Genomic DNA, 26,715 nt, shown 5'->3' on the forward strand with positions numbered 1-26,715 from the left:
CACCTTAAATAAAAAGTTTCAGTGCTTGCATTTATGTGTGGAGATAAATTAGATACAGAACTCCCACACCTAAAATATTATCACTTATTGGCTGGGCTTTCACAGCACTGAAATGTTGAAAGCAAAACTCAGGATTTTCCAGGTTGGCCCTGTACCTTTGTCCAGATGCAGTCACCAGTCCTTCGATCCACAGGCCTGATCTTCTAACTCCCCATCTCTTCTTTCTCCTTAAGCCTTAGAGCGTGCCTAATACCATGCGTTCATCCTTTGTAACATGCAAGAATGGCAAATGTTGCATTTTTTTTCATAATTTTTACATTAAAAATTACTGTAAAAATGTGTTATAGTTCAAACATAACTTATAAATGTGTTACGACAGTATACAGAAACGGAGAATTTGTTTTCTGAATGTACTGCAAATCTACTTTTAATTGTCCTTTTGTTATACAGCGATTTTAAAGCTGACCTATAAAATTACTGTAAATGTTTTGAATCCTTTATTTGCCTACTGAGTTACACATGGAGAGGTTAGATTGGAAGGGACAGTTACAGACTAAATGTGAGATGGATTTTCACATTTAAACTCAGAGGCTTTCATTCCTGAGTATTTCAAGAGCAACAATTATATGTTGTCAGTAAACACAAGAGATGCAATGGAATAATCAGAGAAAAAAATCGTGAGGTATGAAAAATTATCATAGCCAAATAAAAATAACTATTTTCTTAATAAAAGATTGACAGAGGCGTTTTCTGTTGGTTGTATATATGTAGACTAGGCCTGAATCCTATGGCATCTAACTTTTTAAATCACATAATTAATCCAAGTAATTATTTATCACGGATAAACAAGCAAAGAGCGCTCATCCAAACAACGTAACAGTGCTAAGGCAGTTACAGGGGCAGACCTCCGCACTTCTGCACCACTGCAGGCAGGACGTGGTGAGGTGTCAGGAGCCGCATGAGGCCTGGCACAGCAGCAGTCCTGCCAGGAGGGGCAGGCCGGGGCTGGTAGGGGGGTGGCACTCGCCATCGCCAGCATGACGTGGCCCTGTGCCACGCAAATTCTTTGTTATGGGCTGAAAATGGCTGGCTCAGCTGCAGGCTGTGTGCTGCTGCTCCTCTGGCCTGAACACCAGTTCCTGAGAATGCCTGGAGTGGGCCTCTTGCGTCAGGTGTTTTGGGAAGAGGCTAGGGCTGGACTTCCGTGTCATGAGCCTAGGGATGTATGGATGAGACAGTGTTTGGTACTAACAGTGCAACAGAAACTGCTTTGCTAACTGTTTTATGTAGCAGAGTGCAGTACCCGGAGAGGTGCGGAGCGTATGATCTCCTAATGCCCTCATCAATGTGCTTTAACTGGCCGTTAGCCCTGAGGTGGTCAGGCAGTTGGACTGGCAGATGATCTTTGTAGGAACCTTCCGACTCAACTATTCCACTCCATTCCATTCCATTCCATCCTATCCTATCCTACAGAGATTATTCTGAGGTTCAGACTGGTGATATGAAAGTACTGGTGAATTTTGGGAATCTCTCTCAGACAGCTTAAGAGATAATTAAAATTTTCACGTAGTCTGGCAAAACAAATCGGTTCTGCATTTCTGAGATCAATATGGTAACATTTAGAACACACTATCCTGTGTGGGACATATAACATGACAAGTGAGACATGCTAGTTTTGATCTAAATCTCGTTTGACTACACAGGAAAACCTCCCAGTGAATTCAAGTAATCTCTGCTACTTATATATTACTCTTCACCAACGGGTGCCTGCTTTTGCAACTGAAATAATGATCTGTTAACACTGTTTTCTTATGGAGTACATAAAAACACACTTTTCCTTACATTCATCATCCTTTGATATAACCATTAAAATATTTTAAACAGAAAAATAAATTACTTCAATTTTAACAAGCCAGAATGTTATGTTGTCCAATATGGACAATTAACATTTCACTGGCTTCATTTTCCTAACATAAAACTTTGTTTTCATCTGCTCCCCCAAACCTCTCACTAATACAGCTGTTAATTTTGGTTCTTAATTGCAACTGATAGTAGCCACGAAAAAACAGTTCCTGCAAGCAGCAGTTCAGGGCCGTACCTCCTTCCTGAGGCCGAGGTCCCGCTGTTTCTGGCTCCTGCCCCAGCCTTACAGAGCTTCCCCTGGACCCGTGCACAGCCCCAGCCCCTCCTCAGTTGCCCACAACCTCCATCCCCATGTGCCCTTGTGCCCAGCACCCCACAGCCGCCCAGCACCCCTGGCGGGGAGCTCACTGGTGCCAGCCTGCTGGGGAGGCTGCCCCCTGCGGCGGCAGCGCTGCTGCTCTGCCCTTGTGCCCCGTGACAGGCACAGAAACACAACCAGAGACCATTTTGTACGGGTACGGGTGTATGCCCACGCTGCAGCGAGCAGGTTTGCTGCACGCTGCTCTGCATCAATTCACATAGTGCCTTGTTAGTGAGTTTTGAATTTCAGTTTCACTCATGGCACTAGAAGGGCAGGGAGAGAAAAGGGAAAAGGCAGTCAGAGGTCCAGCAGAGAAAGGTGAAGCTGGGAGCCGCAAAAAGCGCACATCCAAACCCCAGCTGTGCCTTTTCAATGCCGGTTTGAGAGGCTCTGATGGAGGCAGCATGGTCCAGCTGACAGAGAGAGGCAAAGGGTTAAGGCAGGGAGCAAGCTGTGTACACACTCAAGGTATGCTCACTTCTGTGGGAATGAATGGAGTCACTGTGAGGGGCGGCATGTTATTTTAACACCTATTCTCTCTTTGGCTCTGTGGCCAGTTCACATGTAGCTGAGTGTTTCCATGGAGGAGCGAATCCATCTGTGTTTTCTCACCTGCAGGTGTTGGGGTTTTAATTAAAAGCTCTAACTAATATGTTGCTATTTTGTGAAGGGATGTGAATTATAGCAAGGGCAAATTATGAATGATAATGAGAGACAGAATAACTCACTTGAAATCATTTTCTGTGTGTTCTTTTCTGCTGTAGCTTAGGAAAATGTACTTTAATGAAATAATCAAGGATTAACACTAATTTACTTTCATGCCCTCTTTGTATGTGCAAGCAAGACTTGCATGGGGGATTGCATCAATTTAATAAACACAACCACTTCAGGAGCTTGACTAGCAGTAAAACACACGAAACTTTAGAATCCATTGCGTAGACTGGACATCTTAAAAAGAGCTTAAACAGTCCAAATTCAGACACAGGCAGCAATTTCGTTTGTATCTTGTAATAATTTGTGCAGGCACAGACGGACAGCTGAGTTTCCCAACCCATCCAGGACCATCCCAGCTCTCTGAATCTTTGGGCAGTTTGGATCCTTTCTGCTCATTGGTATTAGAAAGCAAGACTGAAGGTAAAGCTCTCACTTCCATGCACATGTTAGGACTGGGAGCATTTCTGGATATCTCATATAGCGAGGTACGCTTTATATTTGGGACTCTCATTTTCAGAACAGAATACAATAACTCTATTTTGGCTTACCAGAATGCTCCTACTTTTTTCTCCACATATCTGACATGATGGGTATGAAAGGATCCCCCTCAGAAAACTTTTGTAAAGAAAGTAATCCAAAATATCCCTAGATTACCATTAGGACATCTGTTTATTGTAAGGATGGTTCACAGCATTCTGCCCCCGTCTCCTGCTTCTCCAGGCCTCAGTATCACACGAGGGCTCACAGCCAAGGGAACCAAGCAAACGCAGGGCCAGGCTGCCCTCGGCCCTGCCTGAGAAACCCAGTGGAAAGAACAGTAAATAAAATTGACCCGGGGAGGCTAACGGAGCCTGGGTCAATATCAGAGGACTCTGAGGCATTGAAGAGCCGTAATATATGGTGCAAGCTACAACACAATCCCAGAACAACCTAAGTCTCTTACTCCCTATCAAAATACACAGTATAGATATGTCTCATTTATAAAAATTACAGAGAAATGTTACAGAGAAATTCCAGAGAATTACATAGAAACTCAACATCCAAGGAGAAAGAAGAGAAGAGAGGAGAAGAGGAAGCTGTTGCAATGGTGATAAAGGGAGAAGAGAAGGACTGGCAGTGGTTGGGCAAAAAATCAAATAAATAAATAAATAAATAAATAAAAATAAAAGCCAGAAGAGATGAGAAAGCCAGAAAGAGGTGGAAGTTCATAACTCAGCACTGGGATAACAGAGAGAATGGAAAAAGTAAAGAATAAGAGAAGGGCAAAAACAACAAGGAAGAATGGCAGAGGTGGGAGAGATGAAGCCTAAAGTGAGAAAAAGCACTTGTTAATAATTATATTTATGTGGATTTGCTGTAGACACTAACATAGCCTATTCTATTCTACTCATTATGAGCATCTGGGTGCCCTGAAATGAGCCATATGTGAAGTATTTGCTATTTGTCCTCTGGTCATTTCTCTGGGGAAAGATGGGTGTTCAGTGGGTATGGGTAGATTCCTTTTCTTCTTTCTTAATATACATGTTGCTGTGTTTCCAGTTTACAGATGGCAAGATACAAGAAATATGCCTTCCCTTGCACAAACAGGCAGCAAGAGAATCAGGAGAGAGGGAAGGATCAAATAAAGCTCGCAGAAGGAAAGAGATCTTTAAGTGTTCCTTGGGATACTTTGTTCAGACTTTTGGGATCATCTCACCTAAGATAAAGAATACCAAGACCTCCACCACTGGTCTGCTCTCCCTGCTGCTTTCATGTCACCCTGCATGTGCACACACGTTGGAGCTCTGCTTCAGACCCTTCTCTACTAGCAAGCAGGATGCGATGTCGAACCCGCGCACCCACAAAGCCAACTGGGAAGCTGCCGCACGTTTGAGAACCTGGGACCTCCTGCAGTTCTGCTAGCCAGGGATCCGGCTGGGTGCAGTACTACACAAGGTAGAAGGATGGGACCTTTCTCCCAAGAAACCTCCCATTTGAATGCTTTTACCCTAATTAACCTCTCAGCTCTGTACTCGCATCCTACAGCAAAGGTCCCCCAAGACTGCAGGCTGGCATTCTGTGTGTGCCTGTGCACACAGCACAACCTCTTTCTTGGCCAGAATTATACCCTTGCCAGTGATCTGACTCCTCATCTTGTTGCCAATCGTAAAAAATCCAGACACAACTGTTATAACACTGTCACTTGCATGTCTCGAGGCTCTGACACAGCAAGAGTTCAATGCACCATAAATTACCTTTGAATATATTGAGCACTCCGAGCACTGCCACCTGGAAGCAGCGAGGGACACGGGACACACACGGGTCCCCCAGCACCAGATGCCAGCATGGGCAGCCATCACTAGCAGCATGTTTTTCCTCTTCTTAAGGAAGGTATATCACTGAGCATTATAAATGGATAGTGATGGTAAGGCTAAATTCCCATCAAGGGGTTGATGAGTCATTAAAACCCCTCAAGCTTTGTTCTCACAGTTTATTGCCTCATCATCATCACCTCCCCTTCAAGAAGTTATTGTCTTTTAATTAGCTCTAGCCCTTTCATTACTGTCTGTATCATTGCAGAGAAAGAAATAGGGAAACAGCTCAAATAAAGGATCTGATTGCCCCTTCTGAAGATAATAATAAGATATTAGCATAGCGTCATTTAAAATGACACCGTCTATGATACAGCAAACTAATTTTACTCCTAACTGACGGAAAACCTTGCTACGCCTTCTGATCCCTGTTCCAGGGGTGCAAGGATTGGAAAATCTACTTTTAAAGGGTGGCTGAAGCTTAGCTTCCTTCCCAGCAGGAATGCCCCACGAGGAACCGCTCCAGCCGCTCTACGGCAATGCTCTGGGCTCACAGATGCTGCGTCTCTGGTGGAAGATGTTGATTGGAATATGTTAAATAATAGCAACCATCCCAACCGTAGTGATCTCCTGTATTTAAAACACGGTTTTACATGCTTCATAAATTTCAGTATTTGTAATTATACGATATATATGAACAGAGTGAGTGAAAGCGAGCATATATATTATGTGAGGAAACAGTATTATCGATCCTGTATTACAGTGCACAAGAAAATTAGTTAGCCATACAGTTCATTGGTTTAAAGATGGCAGTAAAGTTTAAAGGCATTCTGTTGTGAAGTTAAATATAACAGCCACGACACAAATAGAACAATCGCTTCACACGGCTTTCCCTGGCAGCCAAGGAATTCGTGGGCTGGATCCTGCTGCTGCAAGGGGAAAATAACCCCGCAGGAATAACCGCTGTTATTCCAGATTTGCACCGGAGTAACTGGAAGGGTATTTTGGATCCCGAGGTTTAAATGAGGCTTATGTAATCAAAGGGGAATTTATAATGGTTCCCAGCGGAGCTGGAAGGCAAGGGGAAAGCTCAGCATGTTTGTATCAGAAATGCAGCTACCATGGACTTCAGCTCCCCACCACGAGTTAGTTTATCTGAAAGACTGTGGGATTTTTGTTTGTTTGTTTGTTTTTTAATGAAATGTGAGTAAGCGAAGCTACTTCCTAAGGGAGGCATTCATAAGGGCACAATGTGCTCTGCCACAGGTTCCTCGATGTTCAGCCACCTCCAGCCGTGAGGCAGATGTTGGACCACGTCTACCTGGGGTGAAGGCCGGCTGCCGGCAGGAGGCCTTTCCCTGTAGGAGGCTGCAAGTCTGTTGTGGACATCAGTGTGTGACAACAGTGGGAATTTCAGAGGAAGCAGTGAGAAACCCGAGCCAGAAACCCCGCGGCCCAGCTTGCGCTCTCGTTCCCACCAAGCTTTTGCTTTGTGAATTTCAACGCGCCGCTCACTTCCTTCCAAGAAGTATGAGATGGATGGGGACTACAGAGGGGCATGAAGCTTAATTATGCCATGCTGGGGAAGATTTTCTGTTTCCCTAAGAGAAAACTCTACGAGAACCCCAAATAATGTCACAGTACTTCACACTGGCCATCCCCTGGAGCCATCAGTAGTTCTGTCCCAGGCTGCCAGCTACAGTTGAGCCGGAAGGGGAGTGAAGTAGCGGTAGTCAACAGAAAATACAAGGAATTGCAAAAATACTGGGTAGGAAGATGGAAAAATAATAAATTCTGCGTTTAATTTCTGTCCCTCCGTTTCATACAAATGTGATCTAATTTGATTTCAAAGAAATCTCTCCCCCGAACGGTTGGAAAAGGTTAAAACGCAATTTTCTGAAACTAAGTTATTAGATAGAGGAATATTAACCTTTGAGCCCCGCAGACTTTTACTCTTTTTTATCTCCTTTTCATTTTTGTTTGTGGGTCTATTCATTTTTGGTGACCTCCGATGGGTTGCTAGGTAACTGGTGCTGGGATGCTCGGCGCTCCGGCTCGCCGCTCCGGCCGCCGGGGCCTGGCCGCCTCCTTCCCCGCCGCTCGCTGCCGGCAACGCAGCCCCTTACAAAAAGCATTTATCACAGCCCCGCGCAGTAATGGCCACTCAGCGGAGGGGAAATTGAGCTGACCTGAAGGCCAAAGCTGTTAGGGAGACTGGTGGGAAGGGTAAAAGGGTCACCGTACCCTTTTCCCACCCACTTAGTGGGCAGTAAGCAATAGAACAGCAGTGCCACTGTTTTCACTAACATATCCCGAGGCTTTGCACCTGAAATAAATGTTTGTTTGACATTAACGATAAAAAAAAAAAAATCCGTTTTCCGCACAGAAACTGGTTATGCTATTTAAACTTTCACAAGGTAGGGGTAGAGTGGGGAAAACTGCTTAAGATGTGATTTGTTGGGCACTTCAGACAATATAATTATTTCCTTTTGATAGCAATAACTCTTGTACATTCCCATCTTCTTTGATTTAGAGAAGGCAGGAATTGCAGAACCAAAACAGTAAGCCTTTTGTTTCCTTTGGGTCAAAAAGCATCGCTTCCCCGAGTACCTGGAAAGCCGACCTCTGCTGCCTAAGCAAGGAAATGAGCAAACAAAGTGGGGCAGGAGCGCATGCCCGACCCTCTCGGCCAGCTGGGCAGCACAGAAGCACCGCCTAACATGAAGCCAGGGGCTTCTTTCAGGCTGATACGGAGGCAGTTACTCTTCGAGAGCCAAACTATTTTCCTAGAAATTCAGAGCGGAAAAAATGGCGAGGCACGATCCCATCTCCGTCTCCCCTTAATAACCCCAAACACCAACTAGCTCTAGGGACAGCCCCTGCTCATGAGAACCACAGCATGGACATCCTAAAGGACACAAGAGCCTGGCTTTCAGAAGACATCTGAAAAAGCTGTAGCATTTATCCTGCCCCAGCATGCACACACAGGGCCCCCGGGCTATATGGCAGGCCCGCAGAGGGTAAGGCACCCTGTAGCACACCCTAACCCTTGGAGCCTCCATTAGAACCTCTAACTGGAGTCAGCACAGAGCAGGATTCGGTGCCTGTTAATTAGCCAAACATGGTTGCTTCCCATTGCTTTTTTCTGACACGGATCCAGAAGGGTTAGAAGTACAAGAAGATTTCTCCCGCTGTATGGAGTGCTCTCAAACAACAATATTTAACCAACAAAAAAGAGACCGAGTCAATCTCGGTTGTAGTGATTCCCAGGAAAGTCATCAAATAAAAATGTGAACTTTAAAATTGATCAGGATTAATTTCACTGACACTGTATCATAACATATATCTCTTTGGAGACTCATTTGTTGGGCTGCAGATGCAAAGAAAGTAAGGAAAGAAATAAATCAGAATACAATAAGGCAATTAGACTTTTGCCATTGATAGAATACTAAAAATGTCTGATTTATCAAAGCGTTAACAAACAGAAGTAAACACAAGACGTATATTTTCCTGCAAAATACCTGTTTAAGAAAAATAAAATAATAACCAAGACCATGTTTATCAATAAATTTAATTTCCCGATATTGTACCTTTCAATGCAGAATGCTATTTCATCTGCTAATTTCAAGAGTGCAGCAATATAAAATGATTTATCACATGAATACCAATACAGTAAAAATCCTATTCTCATCTCTATGAAATTGTCTTGCACCGAAGAGAAAATTCTCTCTTATACACTATTATATCCCTATTAAGGATAAAATATTAAAGATTTACATGCACGCATATACACGCACATATACCAATCTAATTTCACAAATATTATATTGAATTTCGGTGTGATTACAAGAGATTCCTTTAAAAACTCAATGATTTGGAGCTCTGCAGGATTTACTGGAGATCTAGATAGTGGTAATACTCCTCATAATATTACTAAAGGCATGAAATACTTACATATTTCACAGTTGTTCTGTTATAATAATACAATGAAAACAGTCAGATTGCAAGTTTTATTTCCTATTTCTGGCTACAGTGAGATAGAACCTAAACGATCTGATGTACTGCTGGTTCAAGCATCATTTTTAGGCTGCTTCCTGCACTCGAACACCTGCAAAGATGGCGAAAGTGCCATCAGATAGGGGCTTCTTTAATGTCTGAACAGACTCAAGCCTTAATCTGGAGAGAAGACAGGATGCTGGGTTATCTAGTGTAACATCGGGGGAACAATTTCATCTGTGAAATGGAGAGAAAAAAACTTCCCTCATCCGGGATCCCTACAAAGGAATTTCCCTACCATTATTTATCAACCACCATCACACCAAATGCCATTAGGGTATCTCAGCATCTCTAGAGAATTTCTAAGATTTCCCCAGAATGTTTGTCCCTCAGAACAAGCCCGTATCTTTTCAGAAGAAGGAACAAAACTAAAAGGAATTAATTATTTTAGAAAGAAAAATGTGTGGTCAGGGCTTGGGGAAGAGGTAATCAGAATGGGAGCTAATATTCCTGTAAATATCTGGGCTATTGTTGGTCAAAAGTTTAAATTTAAAATTTTAATAAAAGTTAAGTAACAAACAGTATGACAGAAATAAAATCTAACGAATCAATTAACTAGATAAATGTGCTATACAGTATCAGTATAATACACATGGGGCATAATTCCCCATCAGCTCCACAAGATGAATTTTCTGGTCAATATTCAAAACCAGATACACATTTTCTCTTATCATGTGCTTGTTCAAAAACCAAATGGTATACTTACACCCTAGTCTAACTCATAAATAAGTAAAATTTTCCCTAAACAAATGTTAACAGCCAATTTCAAAAAGTGATCTCCAAATGCTATTCCAAAGAAGACTGAATAAACTAGACAGTGTCATTTCATTGTTGTGAACACAACTGATTATACTATAACAGATAAATTGTTTTTTTATAAACAGCAATGGGAAACATCACTGGAGTTACAGAGGGTCTGTAAGCCGCGGAGAATTTGGCATAACATATCTTAAGTATGAAATTATAAGGAAGGCAAAGCACAAATGTTCAACTGCTTTTGCATGCTAGCATTTATTAATCATAATCCTCCAGGAAGCCAGAGCAGATGTCTTGAAACACCCTGAACTAGTTACTTAACTGGTAGCAAATCTGGAAAGAATAGGATAAATTATTGAGAACCAACCTAGCTCCAAAAAGCTATTTTAAAAACAAAGCAGGACTGTACAGACTTTAAAATAAAGCTATCGTACTTTCCCCTCTTCCCCCTGTTATCCATTCCTAGAAGTATAGCATATTGTCTCTTGTCAGGGACCAGCATGAAAAGGAAATTACATGGCTGTCTAAAGTTATGTCTTCACTGCTAAACAGTCTTTCACAGTGGCTTTGCATTGATGGCTTTCTTGATGTTACAATATAAGTGAAGAGAAGGCTCAGTAGTTTTCTCTTGGTGTAACTTGTACAGGTCTACCTCAAATTGTGGGAGAAGAAACAACCACAGTGAACTACACTGGGATGATAATAATATCTCAAGATCTCCTGTAGTTACCTCTTTTCCTACTTTGCAGAAAAACAGATGCTTTAAAATGTAAAATTTCACTGAAAAAGCAATAAAGATGTGAAGAGAACACAGGAAAGGTTAAAGGATGTTTCATGCAATAATGTCTACCTGAACGTGAAGAGACCCTAATGCAATGGCTTCTTTCAGAAGCAGAATTTTCTCTTGTTCACTTTAGTAGGCTAACAACATTAAACCCAACAATTAAGCACAGATGTTGCTAATGATTCAGTGTTATCACTTTACAGAAAGAGCAAAAAGATAAAGCTGTTCTTTCCAGTATTTGCTGGGTCAGGATGCAGAACAGCTCCCAGTCGGTATTTCCTGCAGCAGAAATTCAGACCTTCCCATCCGTACCTGTTAGGTTGCAGTTGGATTTACTTCCTCCTAAACTGCTGTATGGTTACCCACCCTCCTGCTGCTTCTCACTAGCAACAAGACTAGCATGCTTGCTAGCAGCTTCTGCGATTCCTTCTTACTTTATTAAATAACAATTAGACAGGAAATTTGCATAGTGAAGGCCAGTGGATGTAAGATCTAACTGAGTAAGCTAAACTAGCCACACTGACCTGAACGGGGTTACAGCAGGAGCACCTGGAAGCCTCGGTCACTGCTCCACCACTGAAGATATCCGCAGAGGCATCAGTGCCAGAGGAGCTCAGTTCCACAGAGCATCAGGAGCTGGGTCCCTGATCCCTGTTGGTCCCAATGAAGACCTCCCCATGACACCAGCACCTCTGAAATGGGGATTCTTCAAATCATAAATGGGGAATGATTAGATTTTAAAAATATTTACTAGGGAAGAATTTACCAGCTGTAAGAGACCGAGGCAGTCAGCACGCACTGATCCTCCATGGAAACCTTGTGCCCAAGTGATGTCCTTTGAAAAGCATGAAGTAGGATAAAATCAAGTGACAACGCTGGTCTCCATCCATCCTCACCTGCCACACACTTCTGACTGTGCTCCCATCTCCCACGTAACCTACACTATTGCTGGCACCGTTCAGCTGCTTCAGAAGCAACTTTTCAATAGCTTCAACTTGTGCACCAACTGAGCAGAAACACGTGCTGGTCTGTGTTACGATGCCAGGCCGTAAGGTACAGCGGGCCAGGAGAAGCTTTGCCAACATCTGCAGAGAGAGGTGGGAAAGGCGGCTCACAAATCCCACTGCAGGGTCTCTCCACTGCCTTAGATACCTACTTTTACACACGCTCACTTTAAAACTGTGCACTCTATCTCCTTATCAACATTTCCTTTTCTCAGATTTTTTTATATATCTTCTGTCACTCTTTGATGAAGCCCCTGGATCTACTGCCCTTGAGAATGTTTAATTACCATGAAAAATGATGGGCTCAATCTGTAACCTTCTCTATCTGCAACTGCCGTTTCTGTCACAGAGCTTTAAAGACACACACCACAAGCACACAAGCAGCTCTGCGGGACTGGGCTCGCTTGCCCCAAATGCCATCTGGGAGGAGGTCAACCTGGGGGAGAGGGGATTTTACCTCCAATACCCAGCAGCAAAAACCACTTGGAGGAAGAAGAGGCAGCAGCCTGTGTTCCCTTAGTGCTGCATGTGGTGGTGGGCTTGCTGTACCAATCGCTCTCTTTAAAGCAGCAAGACTGCAGACCAAGTGGCCTCAGAAGCTGACGAAGTTCAGCCTTCACTGCGCGTTAGTGCCCCCGTGCTGCTCTCCTCTCTGCACATTAGTTAATGCTAGAAAAATACAGCTGTCAGTTCTCACGGAACAGCTGAGATTTGGTAGTTCTTAATGAAATACAAGCTGCGTTAACACGAGGCATGTTAAAACTGTCGCTTCAAATATGTGTTACTAAAACAGTCAGGAGTAAGCTTCACTTGTTCGATACGCTGTTTACAGACTTACATACCACAAGTCCAAGTTAATGTGAATAAAAACTGAAACTGAAGTATGAGTGATATCCTTTTGATGTGGCTTATGTGTGCACTTTCCTTTTATAGCAGATGGATATTTTTCTTACAGGAGATTAAGCTACAAATTGGAGAATGTTCTCCTTGACGTTTGCCACTACAGTCCAGATGGAAATGAATGTGAAAAATGAGTGTGAATGTTTGTTTATTTTTTAATTAAATTACTTATCTTTATGCTCCTTGAAGTTTGTGGATGCTGAGTAATGCCGTGCTATGCCCTGCATTCTCTTCATAGGTTCTATGCTGGCTAAATTAATTACAAGACAAGCCTTTGGAATTAAGTGTATTTTAAGTTCAGAGGCATCTGTTTAGAGTCTTCTAATACCTCCAACCCCTTTGGAAATATACTTGTTAGTATGAGTGGTATAATTTTCATTTCCGCTGGCATGGTTATAGCAGAACTTCTTTAGTTTCAGACACACTTCGCTTGACCTATCAAGGGCACAAACTCTGAAGATGTTCTCTCACCATTTTTGTTTCCCTAGTACATAAAAGTGAAAAGATTCATTTAAATATAACCCTAAGTATTAAAAGAATGTTGTTCCTGCTATTATTCTCTTTAAATACCAATATGATTGTTATTTTTAAAGAAGTAAAAAATGCAAGAGAAAAAAAATGCCCTGAAGATTACAGAAAATGGTAAGAACAATGTATCTGTCTGCCCTGTAATTGGTGCAAAAATAAAATGTGTGAATAAAGTATTAAATATCAAATTCATTAAGTGGAATGGTAGCAATAATAAGTGAGAATAAATTGGAAATAAAACTGAGACTTCAGGAGGCCTGAATTCAAAGCAGGAGCAGATTTCACTCTGTAAAATGATGGAGCTGTGGTTTTGTTTTATAATTACATTGTGAAGGCGCTGAATTTCATATAAATACTCAACTGAAGAAAGAAATTCCTCAAATATCTGCTTATAGGGAAAGGATTAAAACCTTCTTTACACTGGCAGATCTAGGACCCGTAGATCTGTAATGTTCTCAAGGATGCAGCTGCACTGCACATCGCCCACAAAGCAAACTGAAGCTGTGACGGGGCAGCACCCATCCACCAAGCCCACGGCAGCGCTCCTCTAACACATCAATCCATAGCAATGCATTCCTGAGCCCCACTCATCCACTTCCTAGCAGAAAACAGGTGAACAGGTCCTCTTGGGACATTTGGGTGCACAAAGCACACAGAACGTCATCAGCCCAGGGTCCGCAAGGTGCAGTTGCTCTCTTTTGCCAGAACCGTGGTAAAAGCGGTACAAAAGAAGACGATGCCGGTGTTACCTGGTGTTATGACTGCTGCCATCACTGCTGCTGCTTCCAGCCCATGGTGGTGGCCACAAGAAGTAAGTGGCAGATACAAGGAGCTAGGAGGGAAGAAACATGAGGAAACACGTTACCGCAAAGGGGAAAGGACTGAGGCAGAAGAAGGGAGGCTCATACCCAAGGGGGAGAAGCACTTCCCTACAGATCCTTATGCAGGATCAGTCTTTATTGCAAAATGGTCAACTACAGGAATATTTAAAAAAAAATATTAAAGTGTAATCAACTTCTTTCAGGGCAGGCACTGGAAAATTTGACTGTCATTTAAACTCTTTACTACCCACCATGCTCTGAGCCCTTGCACCTGCAGACATCTGCAATCTTTCCTTACGATGCAGTTACTCCGCTGTGTAAACTGGACACAGTTTAAAATGTCATCAGCTGAAAGTGAAATGCCAAAGTACACAGGATTTAAAAGGTCCTCAGCCATCAAGGGCTGTGGCCAAAGCAGACATATCTTAGATTAAACATGTCAGCTAGCTAGGATACTTGTCATTGAGAGCATATCTCCCACGCAGGCTGAGGGGTGCTGGCAGGGACAGGAGGCTGCCTGCAGCGCCTTCCCTCGCTGCCACGCTTCCACTGTTTGGTGCCTTTAAGCCTAACGCTAACTTAGAATTAATTTCCTGCCATTCACTTGGTTTTCCAAACTGCTCTCTCTCTTCTATTACCTTTCTTTCCCCATCTGAATTATTGATATGTATTTATAGCCTTATCTTCAGCTTAATAAGTTGCTTTTTTTTTTTTTTGTCTGGGAATTATATTGTGATGATAGAGCATAGTTAGGTGGTTCTGTACAGAGAGTACATTGGAAATCGTATGTACTGTAAATCTCTTTCTATGGGCTGTGTTAATATTCTGCATATACCCTATCAACCCATAATCTCATGGCATTATTCATTTCTAAAGCACTGCGCATCCAGGTTTTGCATTAGCTTTTTCCACAAAAACTCAACAGATAGAAAGTAAACTAAACTGATGCGAGAAAGCTCTGTTCATTGGAATCTAGGGAAAAAATAAATTGTGTTGGCACATTTTATTGTGTTTCTGAACAAAGCAATAAGGCTCCAGTCTTAGCTGAGAATAGCTGGAATTTTGGAACTCACGAAAAAAGTTTTCTCTTGGAAGATGGATTAAATTGATCATTTTTTCCTAGACAGAGTGCACTTCAGGCTCATTTTGCTTTGTAATTAAGAAGAAAGCCAGAAACATCATTTACACATTAAGAATTTAATAGATATATTTTTCTAGCTTTATGCATTAGCACAGGACAGCCCATTAATGAAATAAGTCTTCCTTCAGGGTCAATTTAGATGGGCTGTAATCTTCTGCAAATATATTGCAAATGAGGATCATTTAATGATCTTAAAACTAACTGCCAGAAAAGGATTGTTATAACTCTCCAGACAACAAAAAGGGATTTTGGCATGGCTTGTAGTACCTTTGCAATTAGCAAATGTTTGATTTCAACCGAGTGCATCACAAAATTGAAAATATTATCTTCGGCAGAGGTCAGTTTCAGACTCTCTGACCTGGGAGGTTAATTCTGAGCAAGGAAAAGGCTGTGGTTGTGTTTGTCAGTCAATAAAACAACAGCTCCAGACCTGTTTTCAAACCTAGATGCTTCAGCTTGACCTCTGAATCCTCCCCTTATATGACCAGATCTTGACATGCAAGGAAACCCTAAATGAAAAGATTTAGTAACAGCAATAGCAAATGGGTGAGGAGAATGAGCGTTTTATCTCAGGCTGGAATTAGCGAGTCCAACTCCAGTAATTGGACAGCCATATTTTCACTTGGCAGGCACACAAAACCACTTCCCCCTCTCCCACTTTGTTTTCTGTCTGTGTCAGCACCTTGGATGGTACACCCATGTGTACCCCTAATCTTAATGCAATTGCATTTTGTGCTCCAAACTCCGGCAGAGACTCTCAGAAATTTGGGAGGTGTATGGGAGTGCATGGATGTAGGCAGGCAGGGACTCTGTTTTTTGTAACTCGCACAACAGTCCCACAACTTCAACAGCTCTGCAAGCCTTTTCTGATGGGAAATGTGGCCTCACCTCTGATGTTTCATCCCGTGGCCCTTGGCAGTGTAATGGCAACCACAGCACCTTGCTGAAGGACTCGGACCCCAGAGAGAAGTATCTGGGTTTCAAAACTGGACCCTAGGAGCTCGTATAATGAAAGAGCACGGCTGCTACAGAACCATGCCCTTCATTCACAACTACAGCCGGGTAGCTAAGCATGAATGAAAAAAGGCAAAAGTTCCTGTACATTGTGACCAGACCGTGATTTTTCATCGTCCTACAGTTTACACAATTTTCTTTCTACCTCATCTTTCTAGCAGGCATTGAGATGCACCTTCAGCAAACAGATTAGCTGGAGTGTTTCAGTAGTCCAAGCAAAGAGAAATTCATATGCTTTTCCCAGACTGACTCACAGTCCTTCTGACAGATTTTCTAAGGTGTCTTACTCAAATAAATGTGCAATTGGCTAGCTCCAGTTTGAAAAGTTGGTCTCTGTAGAACATTTCTGATTTCTTATACTAGTAAAAACCTTGGAACAAATTTTGTATTAGAACAAGAAACACATTCTTGGTTCTATAAAAGGTTTCCAATCTCTCTTCAAACTTATGAGTAAAAATAAGTCATTTCCATATTTTCTTTGCCTTCCTCTTTCCTTTCTTTCAAAATCACCTGTAGGCATTAACTTTAGTTGATTCACAACGACTTGTTTTGTGCTTCACACACTAAGAGTAGCTTTTTTTTTTTTTTTTGTAACTAGTAGTGGAGGAATGGTTGATTTGTGCCTGGCTGGGAATTTTAACAATGACTTCAACAAGACGGCCATTCAGGTCAACACCAAATATTAACGGAAACCCACCTAAGATTATCTAAATCTGTTTAGGTACTTTTAAATTAAGTATCCAGAGTTCAGGGATCTATATATCCAATACCAACTCTGAAGGGAAGTTAAGGACTCTGTGCAGCCAGCAAGGGGCTCAGGTCTGTGTTTTGCTTTAGGACTCACTTTTGGCTGTCTTAAAGCCTTGTTTTTAAAGAGCTGAATGCAGTAAACTGTGTTTCCCAAATTCTGGCAGTTTCTTTTTAGTCCTCTTTGCTATCTGAGAAGATACCATATTAGCCTGTAGCAAAGCATGACTGAGCACAGTACTTCTGTAAGATCTGGCCAATGTGAAACAGATTTGGCTATCAGTTTCAAAGAGGGCTGTCTAGTTATCATTTGCATAAAAACTCTTGGAAGGAAGCATTTGTATGTCTTGTAAGCAATTACTTCTCTTTTTATCTTTGTGTGTAACTGTTAAAAATTCAAGATTACATGCAAATGGCATGGCAATCATTGTAGTGAAAACTATTTGCCAGCATGACTGCCTTAATTCACTGGCTCAAGCTCTAAGAAATAGTAGGGCTTTAAAAAAGGGCTCTATACATAGCCTGTATTGTTGCAATCAATTGAACTCCTTAACGAAGAAAACCTCTGAGGCTAACTGGAGGCATTCTGTGCTTCCCTCTGTTTTATTGCACAACCTTAGACACAATGTGTAAAAAAGGTCAAGACATCATGTAGGCTTTTGCATTAAGCAGCAGAACACTAATTAGTTTTACTGACAATGAGTTTTTGTGCTTGAGTTCTAATATTTTGATGTTTAGTTTTGCTTGAAAACTAAGTCTAACATGATACAAAGCCTCTTCTATTCTCTGTTGTCTTTTCCTCAAGATTATTTTAAAACTCATCATGTGTTCTCCAGCTTGAGTGCTAAGCGTTCTGTTACTTTGGTTTTAATGTAATGCTCCTACTCAAGCCAGAGAATAAAGAAGCAAAATCTAGTAGACCATCGTATTCATCTCTGAAGTGGCATTTGTAGAAAACATCAGCTAGTCATTGTTTCCCCTAGCTCTGCCTCTGAAATTTGTCCTACTGATAGCTGGCTGCAGCACTGTCTCTGTGTATTTAACTCACTGCACTCAAGACACATTTTTGCTTTTTTTCCCCTGGATATTTGTTCTCGGTATAATGATCAGGGGCCCTGCCTAAGCAATAAGAGAATTTGTAAATAGGCTTTTGCAACCAAATGATCTTTTATGAATGCTTTTTGGCTCTAAGTAATGCTACCATTTCATTAATTCAGAGTCTAGTTTACTGCCTATAGACACGTATGGTGGAAACAAAGACCAACCTTGGTGAGCTCTAAACCTCCCAGTCTACAAAACAGTTATGCATCCGGTTAAGACATGCAGTCAGTTGATTGCTTTTATGTAAAAAGTTAAAAATATGTGTGTCTGCAAGATGAAGATCTGTTAACATTGTGGTTCCCTGATGGATGCGAATGTGCAGTGCCTACCACAGTGAGATGCTTATTCTGTCTGAGTCACTAATGGAATAGAAGTACTATGCAATAATAATAATATATCACCATTAAATTGTATCTCACCAGTTAAAACATATCCATCCTGTACATTCTTGGAAGAGATGAGCTGCCTCTGACTGTGCTGTGAATCAGTCAAGTGCTTCAAGACAACTTCTGCCCAAATGCAAATCCAGTTTATTTAGTCAGGCGCAATGCTGTGCTAATGTGGTTGCAGGGCTTTGGATTGGCTTGAAGAGCAGACGGACTGAATGCCTGCCTGCCCAGAATGTACTGCGGAGAAATAACCTCCATTTTTGGCACAGAAGTGCTATTTCATTCAAAACAATGATACTGTTAAAAGTACAACAGTTAGGAATGAGAGCACTGCAGAGGCATACTCAAAAGCTCAATTCAACAGCCACATGACAGGCTCAGAGGCAGCTGTAATGGCAGCAGTTCAAAGGTCCACAGAGCTCAAAGAAGAAGGAAGCCAAAAGCTACTGCAGAGAAGAATTTGTCAAAACTTAGGATCCTGAAGTACCCAAGTAAATAAAGCTGGTAAAAAAAAAAAAAAAAAAAAAAACCCTGTGCTTTCCTCTCCTTCTAGGAGAAAGTGGGAGGGGGAAAGAAAACAGATTAAGTCACATGTAATAAAACAAGATGGAGAATCTAAACATTTTATTCTACTTTAATCACAAATCCACTGCAGAGGAGCCCTTACGCTGCAGCTCCCTGCTGCTGCTCCCTCTCCTGCACTGCTGCCAACAGTAATGAACGGGGTGCCAGAAGTTGGCAGGGACTCTGTTTTAAGAAGAAGCACTCCTCTGCTGTGAGCAAAGGTGGCAGAAACAAGGCTGGCTTTTTCTTGGTGGTTTGAAAGAAAATGGCCTAAGTAGTAGAGCTCTAATCAAATCCAGCTTTCCCCAAATTTGGCAGCATTTAGTGTCCAGGGTCAGGTGCCGGGCTGTTCCAACAGGCAGCTTCCAACAAAGAGCCAGGACAGGATTCCCGTGCCCTGCGCCGTGGGAAGTTTGCATCCTCAGCTGGGGAGGGCCGTGGGCAATGCCAAGGCAGCGTGCATCCCCTGGGTTAACGCAGTGGCTGAGTTACACGGAGCCTTCCCAGTCGCACCGTGCAGCTGTGGGCCCGGTGTATGTACTGCAGACTACATGGTCCGTGACGGAAATTCTCTGTTGAAAAGAAGAGCAGGTTTTTCCCAGTTTTACAAGCGTCCATCAGGAAAGAGGGTACTGTAAAGGTCTTTTGGCTCCTGATGCAGTGGTCTGGGATACTACATACTCAGGAACGAAAGAGGCTCTGCACTGGAGGACTTGTAACAGAGTGCCAGTTTCTATGCTTAGTAGTTCCTCTGCCTTGTTTACAACCCAGACCTAATCCAGCCTGTCACGTTTAGGGGCCACTTGCTTTGGTACCTTCATTTTTCTGGAGTAGTTGATCCATTCCCAGAAGGAGAAAATACGTTCAAATCTCTTTCTGCTTATTTGCATATTCAGCTTGGCTGAATTTGCATATTCATCTTTCTATCACATGGAAATCAGAAATCAGCTGCTGTTTGTTGAGGGTGGGTTTTTGTTGCTGTTTTTGTTTTTTTGAAGTTTCCTACTTGTTTTTATCCACTGTGTACATTGGAAGCAATACAGCAAATCATTTTGGAAGGACATGGTTATTAGTGCATCACGATACACAGTGTGTCTTGTTACACAACTCAATATTTTTAATTACTTGCCTTTACTAGTGAGACAAAATTTAGAGTCAAGTTTCAAGTAATCCCTTTTATTGGACTAATGCAGCAATATTGACAGTCGTGCTTTAGGGATATACAACACTCCCTTGCAGGTCAGGAAAGGGTTGACTCTAAAGAATGGATTCCTATACCCAGAAAGCTGGTTTGTCAATAGTGTACAGTTAGTCCAATAAAAGGGATTACTCAAACATTGGCTCTACACTTAGTCTATAAAGAAAATATCTGAGCTTTGTAGTCAACACTTTTATGACTTTTAAGTAGGCCCATTTTGTGATGAATCATTCCAAGCCTGAGGACAGCTCTAACTAAGCTGTAGTTACATCCCGTGTCTACACCTTTATGTCTACACACACAGACATGGACAAAACCAAAAACAAACAAAACAAAACAACTAGTGGGCCCACCATTCTGCCTGGTATATATTTGAGCCGTTCTGTGTAGTTCAGGGAAGTTGTATCGACTAACACCAGCTGAGACTCTGTCCACAGACTTAGTTTTAGTGTTTATGTGCTGTTCCTGAGAAGAAAATTTTTATAGATGCCTATAATAAGATACTCAAACTACAAAAAGCAAAGAAATCCGTTATCATAGAAGAGCTGTACCCACTGGACACACATCTGGAATTGGCCTGGCCACAATGCTTAATACTTCCAAAAGGCAACTCTCTCCCTTGCACCCCATGTTTTTCTTTGCAGTGGGGCAGCACCCAGAGGAGCCACCCCTGGATCAAGGGTGCAGCAGAAGACCTCACACAAAATGCTCGCAGTCTGTGGCGCTGTGACATGCTCTCAGGTTGGGCCTCGCTGCTCACGCACTGCCCCACGGCCAGAGCCTGCGCAGAAAATGTAAAGAAGCAAGGACCTGTTTACCTCTCACTGTTAGATTAACACAAAAACACCCCAAACACGGCGGTGACTGGAAGTCAGCTAGCAGACAGTGAATGGGAAGCCAAGCTGCCTTCACGCCCTTAGCCTGCAAAGTGTGTTTCATTTCTGATATTTCCCAGCTGAAAGCTTCACAGCCAAAATGAATTTGGTAATGGAGTTACAAGCTCCTGAAAATAGAGCTTTTATAAGGTAATATAAACCCTAACACAACCTTAATTATAGTGACACAATCTCTGTGCTATAAATAATGACATCTTTGACCAATATGATGCATAGTAACATGAAAAGTGATGTAACATAAGCAATGTCACTGCTAAAAGTTAAAGGGGAACACATTTTTCTCAGGCAGAATACCCACTATCAATTCAGACAGCACGTATCTGACCTAGATTTATGGTCGTGAATAATAGTGTCATGAATGCTAAAGTGTCTGCCTCTTTCAAATAGTTTGGCAAATCTGTACATCAAAATCAGTTTGGAAAGGAATCACAACCCTTCATCTGAGATAATTGCAGCTAGAATAACATTACATATACTTTTAAAATCTTCTTAGGTAAGTGCCTTCATCTTTTGTGCTCTTAATAAGCACAGTGGAGAGTGACATTACATATTGACTGAAACACCTGGAAGACACGATCCATGCATCCAGTGGAAGTAGGAAAATCTTTAGTAAGATGGGGATTATGCAATACCTACAAAAAATACATTTTTTTTCCCTTCAAAACTTGGCAAATCTTCTGGCACCTAGTTTAAAGCACAACTTCACTTCCAAACCTCAGATTTAAGTTCTGTATCAGCATTTCATTTCTGATGCATGTGGCAAACGCTAGGCACTGACACAAAAAACAACAGGCTGTGATATTCAGAGAGGTACTTTATATTAAGCAGATATTTAAGTTAAAGCAAAATATCTACATTACTCCTGAGCCCCTGAACTCAGTGGGATGTATGCATGTGCTTAAGCACCTACTTCAGCTACGGCCTGAATCACAAATTCTGAAGGAATTTTTGACTGACCTAACAAAACAAACTCCTGTTCAAGTTAACCAGAGTTTCACTGGCTGAAAGTAACGTAAGAACTTCAGGATTTGGTCATCAGCCCAAAGCACGAGACATTTCCTCACGTTTCTTTCTTGGGGAAACCACTTCTGTGACATCTTTACTCCCCAGAACACTTTAAAAAGTGGAAAATAAACACAGGATCCCAGCAAAATGCAGCCTGCCCCGGACAGAAAAGCTACCAATTGGTACCCAATGCAGCAGTCAGCTGCTGGAAAAGGAAACATTCTGCAATAGCAGCAATACTACACCTCATAAAAGGGGCTGTGAAATACTGGGTAACTAGACAGAAAAATGAAGAGACCGACTGAACACCTGACACAGCCTCAGAGGCGTTTCGGCTGCCTCAGAGCACGTGCTGGGAGCACGGGCGGCCTGCAGCACCGCTGAAGGCCTCAGAGGGCTGAAACGCCTCTTGGCAGTGCCCCCATCTCTCTCTGTCTCCCCCCTTCTTTCACGTTTGTTGTCTGGGTGATAAAACAGATGGGTTCATTTTTATTGCCCTGACGGCATGGCTATGGTGCCTGGCTGTAGATGCTTTGGTTTACAGTGAAGGCAACGAACCCTGCATCACACCAGGGGCCTTACAAAGCCCTCGGCCGCATGGGATCAGCCCCAAGGAGGAACCCATCAGGCCAGGGTTCTCGCAGTTCTGCTGTGCCCTAAATACTGCGTCTGTATTTAAATATTTTGGTGCCTTCCTGTGCAGGATAGCTGAGGCATGCACATGCTGAGAGACTATTGCAAAAGCTAATTCTGTTTCAAAGGGATATATCTAGATAGTGAAAGAATATGCCTAGATATATCTACTTTCTCGTGGCACTATAAACCAAGAACAACATCAATGAAGTAAAGAGAATTATACCAGCACAAAAAACAATGCTCTTCCACAGCATGATCACTCACGGCTTACTGTAAACATGTAGTGATTCAAACCATACATAATTTTGCTGTTTTGTATTAATGTTTTAACATGATTAAACAAAGCCCTAAGAATACAATGGCCCTGGTAAGAAAAATGATTTCTTGCACATGCATTTTAAATGAAATGCAATGAGACTTTGTGATTCAGACCTTAGTAGGCACAAAATTTAGAATAACTCTGTTTATCTGTGCAAACTTTCCTTAGCCTGTTGCAACTCCAAATGTTTTAACTGTTACACATGGGTGTTTGGTAGAATATACTAAATAAAAAGTTTACAAAGACTTTATTTTTCTCCAGCCTACAAAGGACTCCAAATCTTTACTGTTCAGCACAGCTGCCTAGAATAGGCACACTAGAGCTTTTGTCCAGTGAGTCAAACTGAGTGGGAGTGAATACCATTAACCCTTAAAACAGAATTATCTTATTCTTTTGATTTTACAGCACACTGTAATATGTTTGTGGCCATATTTGGAACACATCCGGCTTGATCTAGAAGGACACAGGAATAATAGATATCATTCAGATCATAATTAGCCATGTACTTGCAATAGCGGGATGTAAAGTAAAAGGAAAAACACTAAAAATGTTGTTTTTTTGGACTGTGACAAAGAGCTTTTTAAATGAGTTTGGGCATTTTTAGTGTCTGACTCATGTCTGGAGATTTCTGCTATATTCCAGAATCCTTTAACTTTTGTGTTTTTTCTTTCTGCCTTTGACAATGACATGCTAATAGCTTCAGGCTTCCTACTGCCTTCTTGTGCATATTGCTCTCCTTTGTTTTCTGTTAGAGAGAAAATGTCAGAATTTTAGATAGTGTTTTTTGTGGTCATGGCAAAAGTTAAGGAAATTTTAGTGCATCCTGGGAAGACTGATTGGACCTTCTTCAGCCTGAGTTTTCACATTTTATTTTCTGTTTCTTTTATTTATTTATTTGGTGAGACTACATCATGAACTTGTACCAGGAACAAGGAAATGCTCCTTTAAGAGCCACTGATTTATCAAGCATATGTAAGTAGAACATTTTTCTTATTTTACCAAAGTTTTATACAAGGCCGGTACATGCTGGAACAAGAATGATGGAATGGACTGAAGCCTGCCCCACTGAATTTCACAGGAGCAATACCAGTCTCTTCAGTAGTCTGAGGCAAGGGCTGGGACCAACTAGCACTTACTCTAGGGTGGAAGTCAGTGCTTAAAAAAGAGCATTCATTCCACAACCGGAGACTTTGCAGGCTTGGTACCTCTGAGCCTGGTCCTTAAAACAACTGAAATCTCATTTTTCTTAGGTAATTCTTATGCAATCATCTACATTGATTCTTATGCAATAATGGAGTTGCATGCGCAATCAGGTGATAGTAGTGAATCCAGAATAAATACTCAGATGATACAAATCTAAGCTTGAAATGTCTAAAGTATCTGTAACTCAGGAAGGCAGATTGGGATCTTGATTATGCACCTTAAGTTCAATTTCAGAAATAATTTAAAATACTTGTGAACCAACACACTCTGGACTTTCCACAAGACCTAGACTCCTAACAGCCCTATCTGAATATATATATATTATATATAATATAGACATATTTCAGATAGACATATGTATATTTCAGATAGACATATATATGTCTATCTGAAAATAAGTCAAAGCCTCCAAACCTCTGTGCTGTTTCCAAGTAGTAACTTGTGATGACCCATGCAGCCACCAGTATCACACCGCCAGAAACGCAGGAACACAGCACACGCTGACATTGCCCACATCTCACTGTATTATTTTGGACTATCACCGCACTTCCCCAGGCAAAATACCTTCTTCTTTTTGAGTGGCCCAGCTATGTAGCATGCTTTAAGCATGCACGTCAGCTTGAGGGGCAGAGCACAGACATGCCCCTCCTCAGAACATCCTCTCCATCCCATACTGCAGTGGCATTTGGTAAAGGAATGCCCAGCAAGAGAGTCATAAGGACATTAATGACTTTTCATTGGCATTTGATAGCAAAGCATTTTGATGAGCAGGGTACACCCATACTTAACAGAAGGTCCAATTGTACACAGCAAGAAAAGAAAAGTGGGTGTGAGAGAGAAAATACAAAAGCCTCAAGTCTTTACTTACTGACAGAACTCAGAAGCAATTCCTTTGATGGCACTGAATTTACAGTGGTGTCAACCTGATAGTGGAAGATGTCTAAAGGTGGCAGAGACAGATGAGCAGGAGGACAGCAACAGGATGCAGAATAAAGTGAGAACAGATGCATATAGGATGAGTGTAAAAATAGAACAAAGCCCAGAGCCACAATTTTGCTGCAAGAGCAGCAAACTATTAATCGCAGCACTGGGGTGACGGAGCCTGCAGCACCCGAGCAGCTACATTCCTGCACCTTTGTGAATTACATATTCTTTGGCAGAAAAAACTGTACAAGCTCCTCTACCTTTCAGTAAATGAAGGCTCTAACTGGTTGCCTGATAGTAAGGAGGAATTCCTAGCATCACTGTACAAAACAAAGAGTCTTCCAGAGATGTTAAATTGGATCTGACCATCATCTTGTAGGCTCCAAATGAAGCTGGCGGGAGTGATTAGGCAAAAGCATTGTGAAGAAAGCCTAAAACATTCAGAGAGGTAAAAAAAAGATTGCTCAGAGTAATTCTTTGCTTATTGTTTTTTTTGGTGTTTTTTTTTCTTTATTTTCCCCCCACTCAAGTGCTGGCTAGCTAAAAGGGTGATAAAATGGCATTGAAAACATGCAGCCAGCTTCTCCGAGAATCCCAGAACATGAAAGCTAACTTAGCACTGAGGAGCTGCAGATGCTCAAGCTCAGGATTCCAACAGCAGGAAAAGAAAAGGAAGAGGAGGACGAGCCATGCGGAAGGCTCTAAATTACCATCTTAAAACAGAGGAATAGTAGTAGGACTCAGGCTGCCTGGAGATCTGACATTGAAACTGGAAGTGTCTGTACTTATATTTTTCTTTGATCTGCTTCACTCCTCACAATGTTTCAGTTTCCTTTATTACCTAAAGTAGTTGAAGAAAAGCTAAGGCCTTGTTTTCACCACCCTGTTGCATTAGGGTACGGGGTGGGTGCTGCTCCTGTCCTCAGATCTTTCAACACTCAGATCTGCTCAAGCCAAGATGGGCTTTGTGCTGCAACAAACGGGGCTGGTCGGGGGGAGACTGGGCTGCAAGCAAAAGCTTCACTCCAGGCTAAGAACACCACAGGAGCCCCAAGAGTGCTGCAATCTTCAATGTTTTTCCAAATTACCCTCCGATGGTACTTCTGGGACCCTGTCTCTTTGCCAGCCAAACAGAGATAACCTTTTAAGGCACAATTATCACATTTTGTCTTGGGAGTTTTGCCTGAGTATGCAACCCTCTGCACCTGTGTTTTCTATAGCTTCACTATAGCTGGGTAAGCAAATAGTATCCAGGGGTGAGACCTTTCCTCGTAGCCTGTGGCTACATGACCTGGCTACATGACCTGAGCCTTACCCTTCAGCTCCTTACTCATGGTTGTGCTGTGACACCAATAAGATTTATGCTTTGGGGGTCAATGCTGCAAATCACCGTGTTCTCATGACATCACATGCAAGCTGTCTGGTAAAAGGATGCATAGGGCTAGTCTCCACTAACAGCAGGAGAGCACTAAAAAGCCAGAGTCCCTCACTAGGTTCTGA

The 26,715-nt window shown here is 42.1% G+C and overlaps 1 protein-coding gene across 16 annotated transcripts in view; it reads right to left on the reverse strand.

Moving 5' to 3' along the window:
* Window positions 1-26,715, reverse strand: part of LOC310903257 (uncharacterized protein) — a 142,905-nt gene that overhangs the window by 90,991 nt on the left and 25,199 nt on the right. For 15 of the 16 annotated variants that reach the window (XR_014587382.1, XR_014587383.1, XR_014587384.1 and 12 more), the window contains one exon: window positions 14,007-14,089. Coding sequence is in view for 5 of the 16 variants with exons in the window: in XM_083846114.1 (XP_083702240.1) it covers window positions 14,007-14,089 (83 nt within the window). In the remaining 11 variants the exon portion in view is untranslated. Of the gene's footprint in view, window positions 1-410; window positions 11,532-14,006; window positions 14,090-26,715 lie in introns of those variants that run through there. The other variant, XR_014587392.1, reaches the window with a different exon arrangement.

Source organism: Anser anser, assembly GCF_964211835.1.
Source record: "Anser anser genome assembly, chromosome: 8".
Lineage (NCBI taxonomy): Eukaryota > Metazoa > Chordata > Aves > Anseriformes > Anatidae > Anser > Anser anser.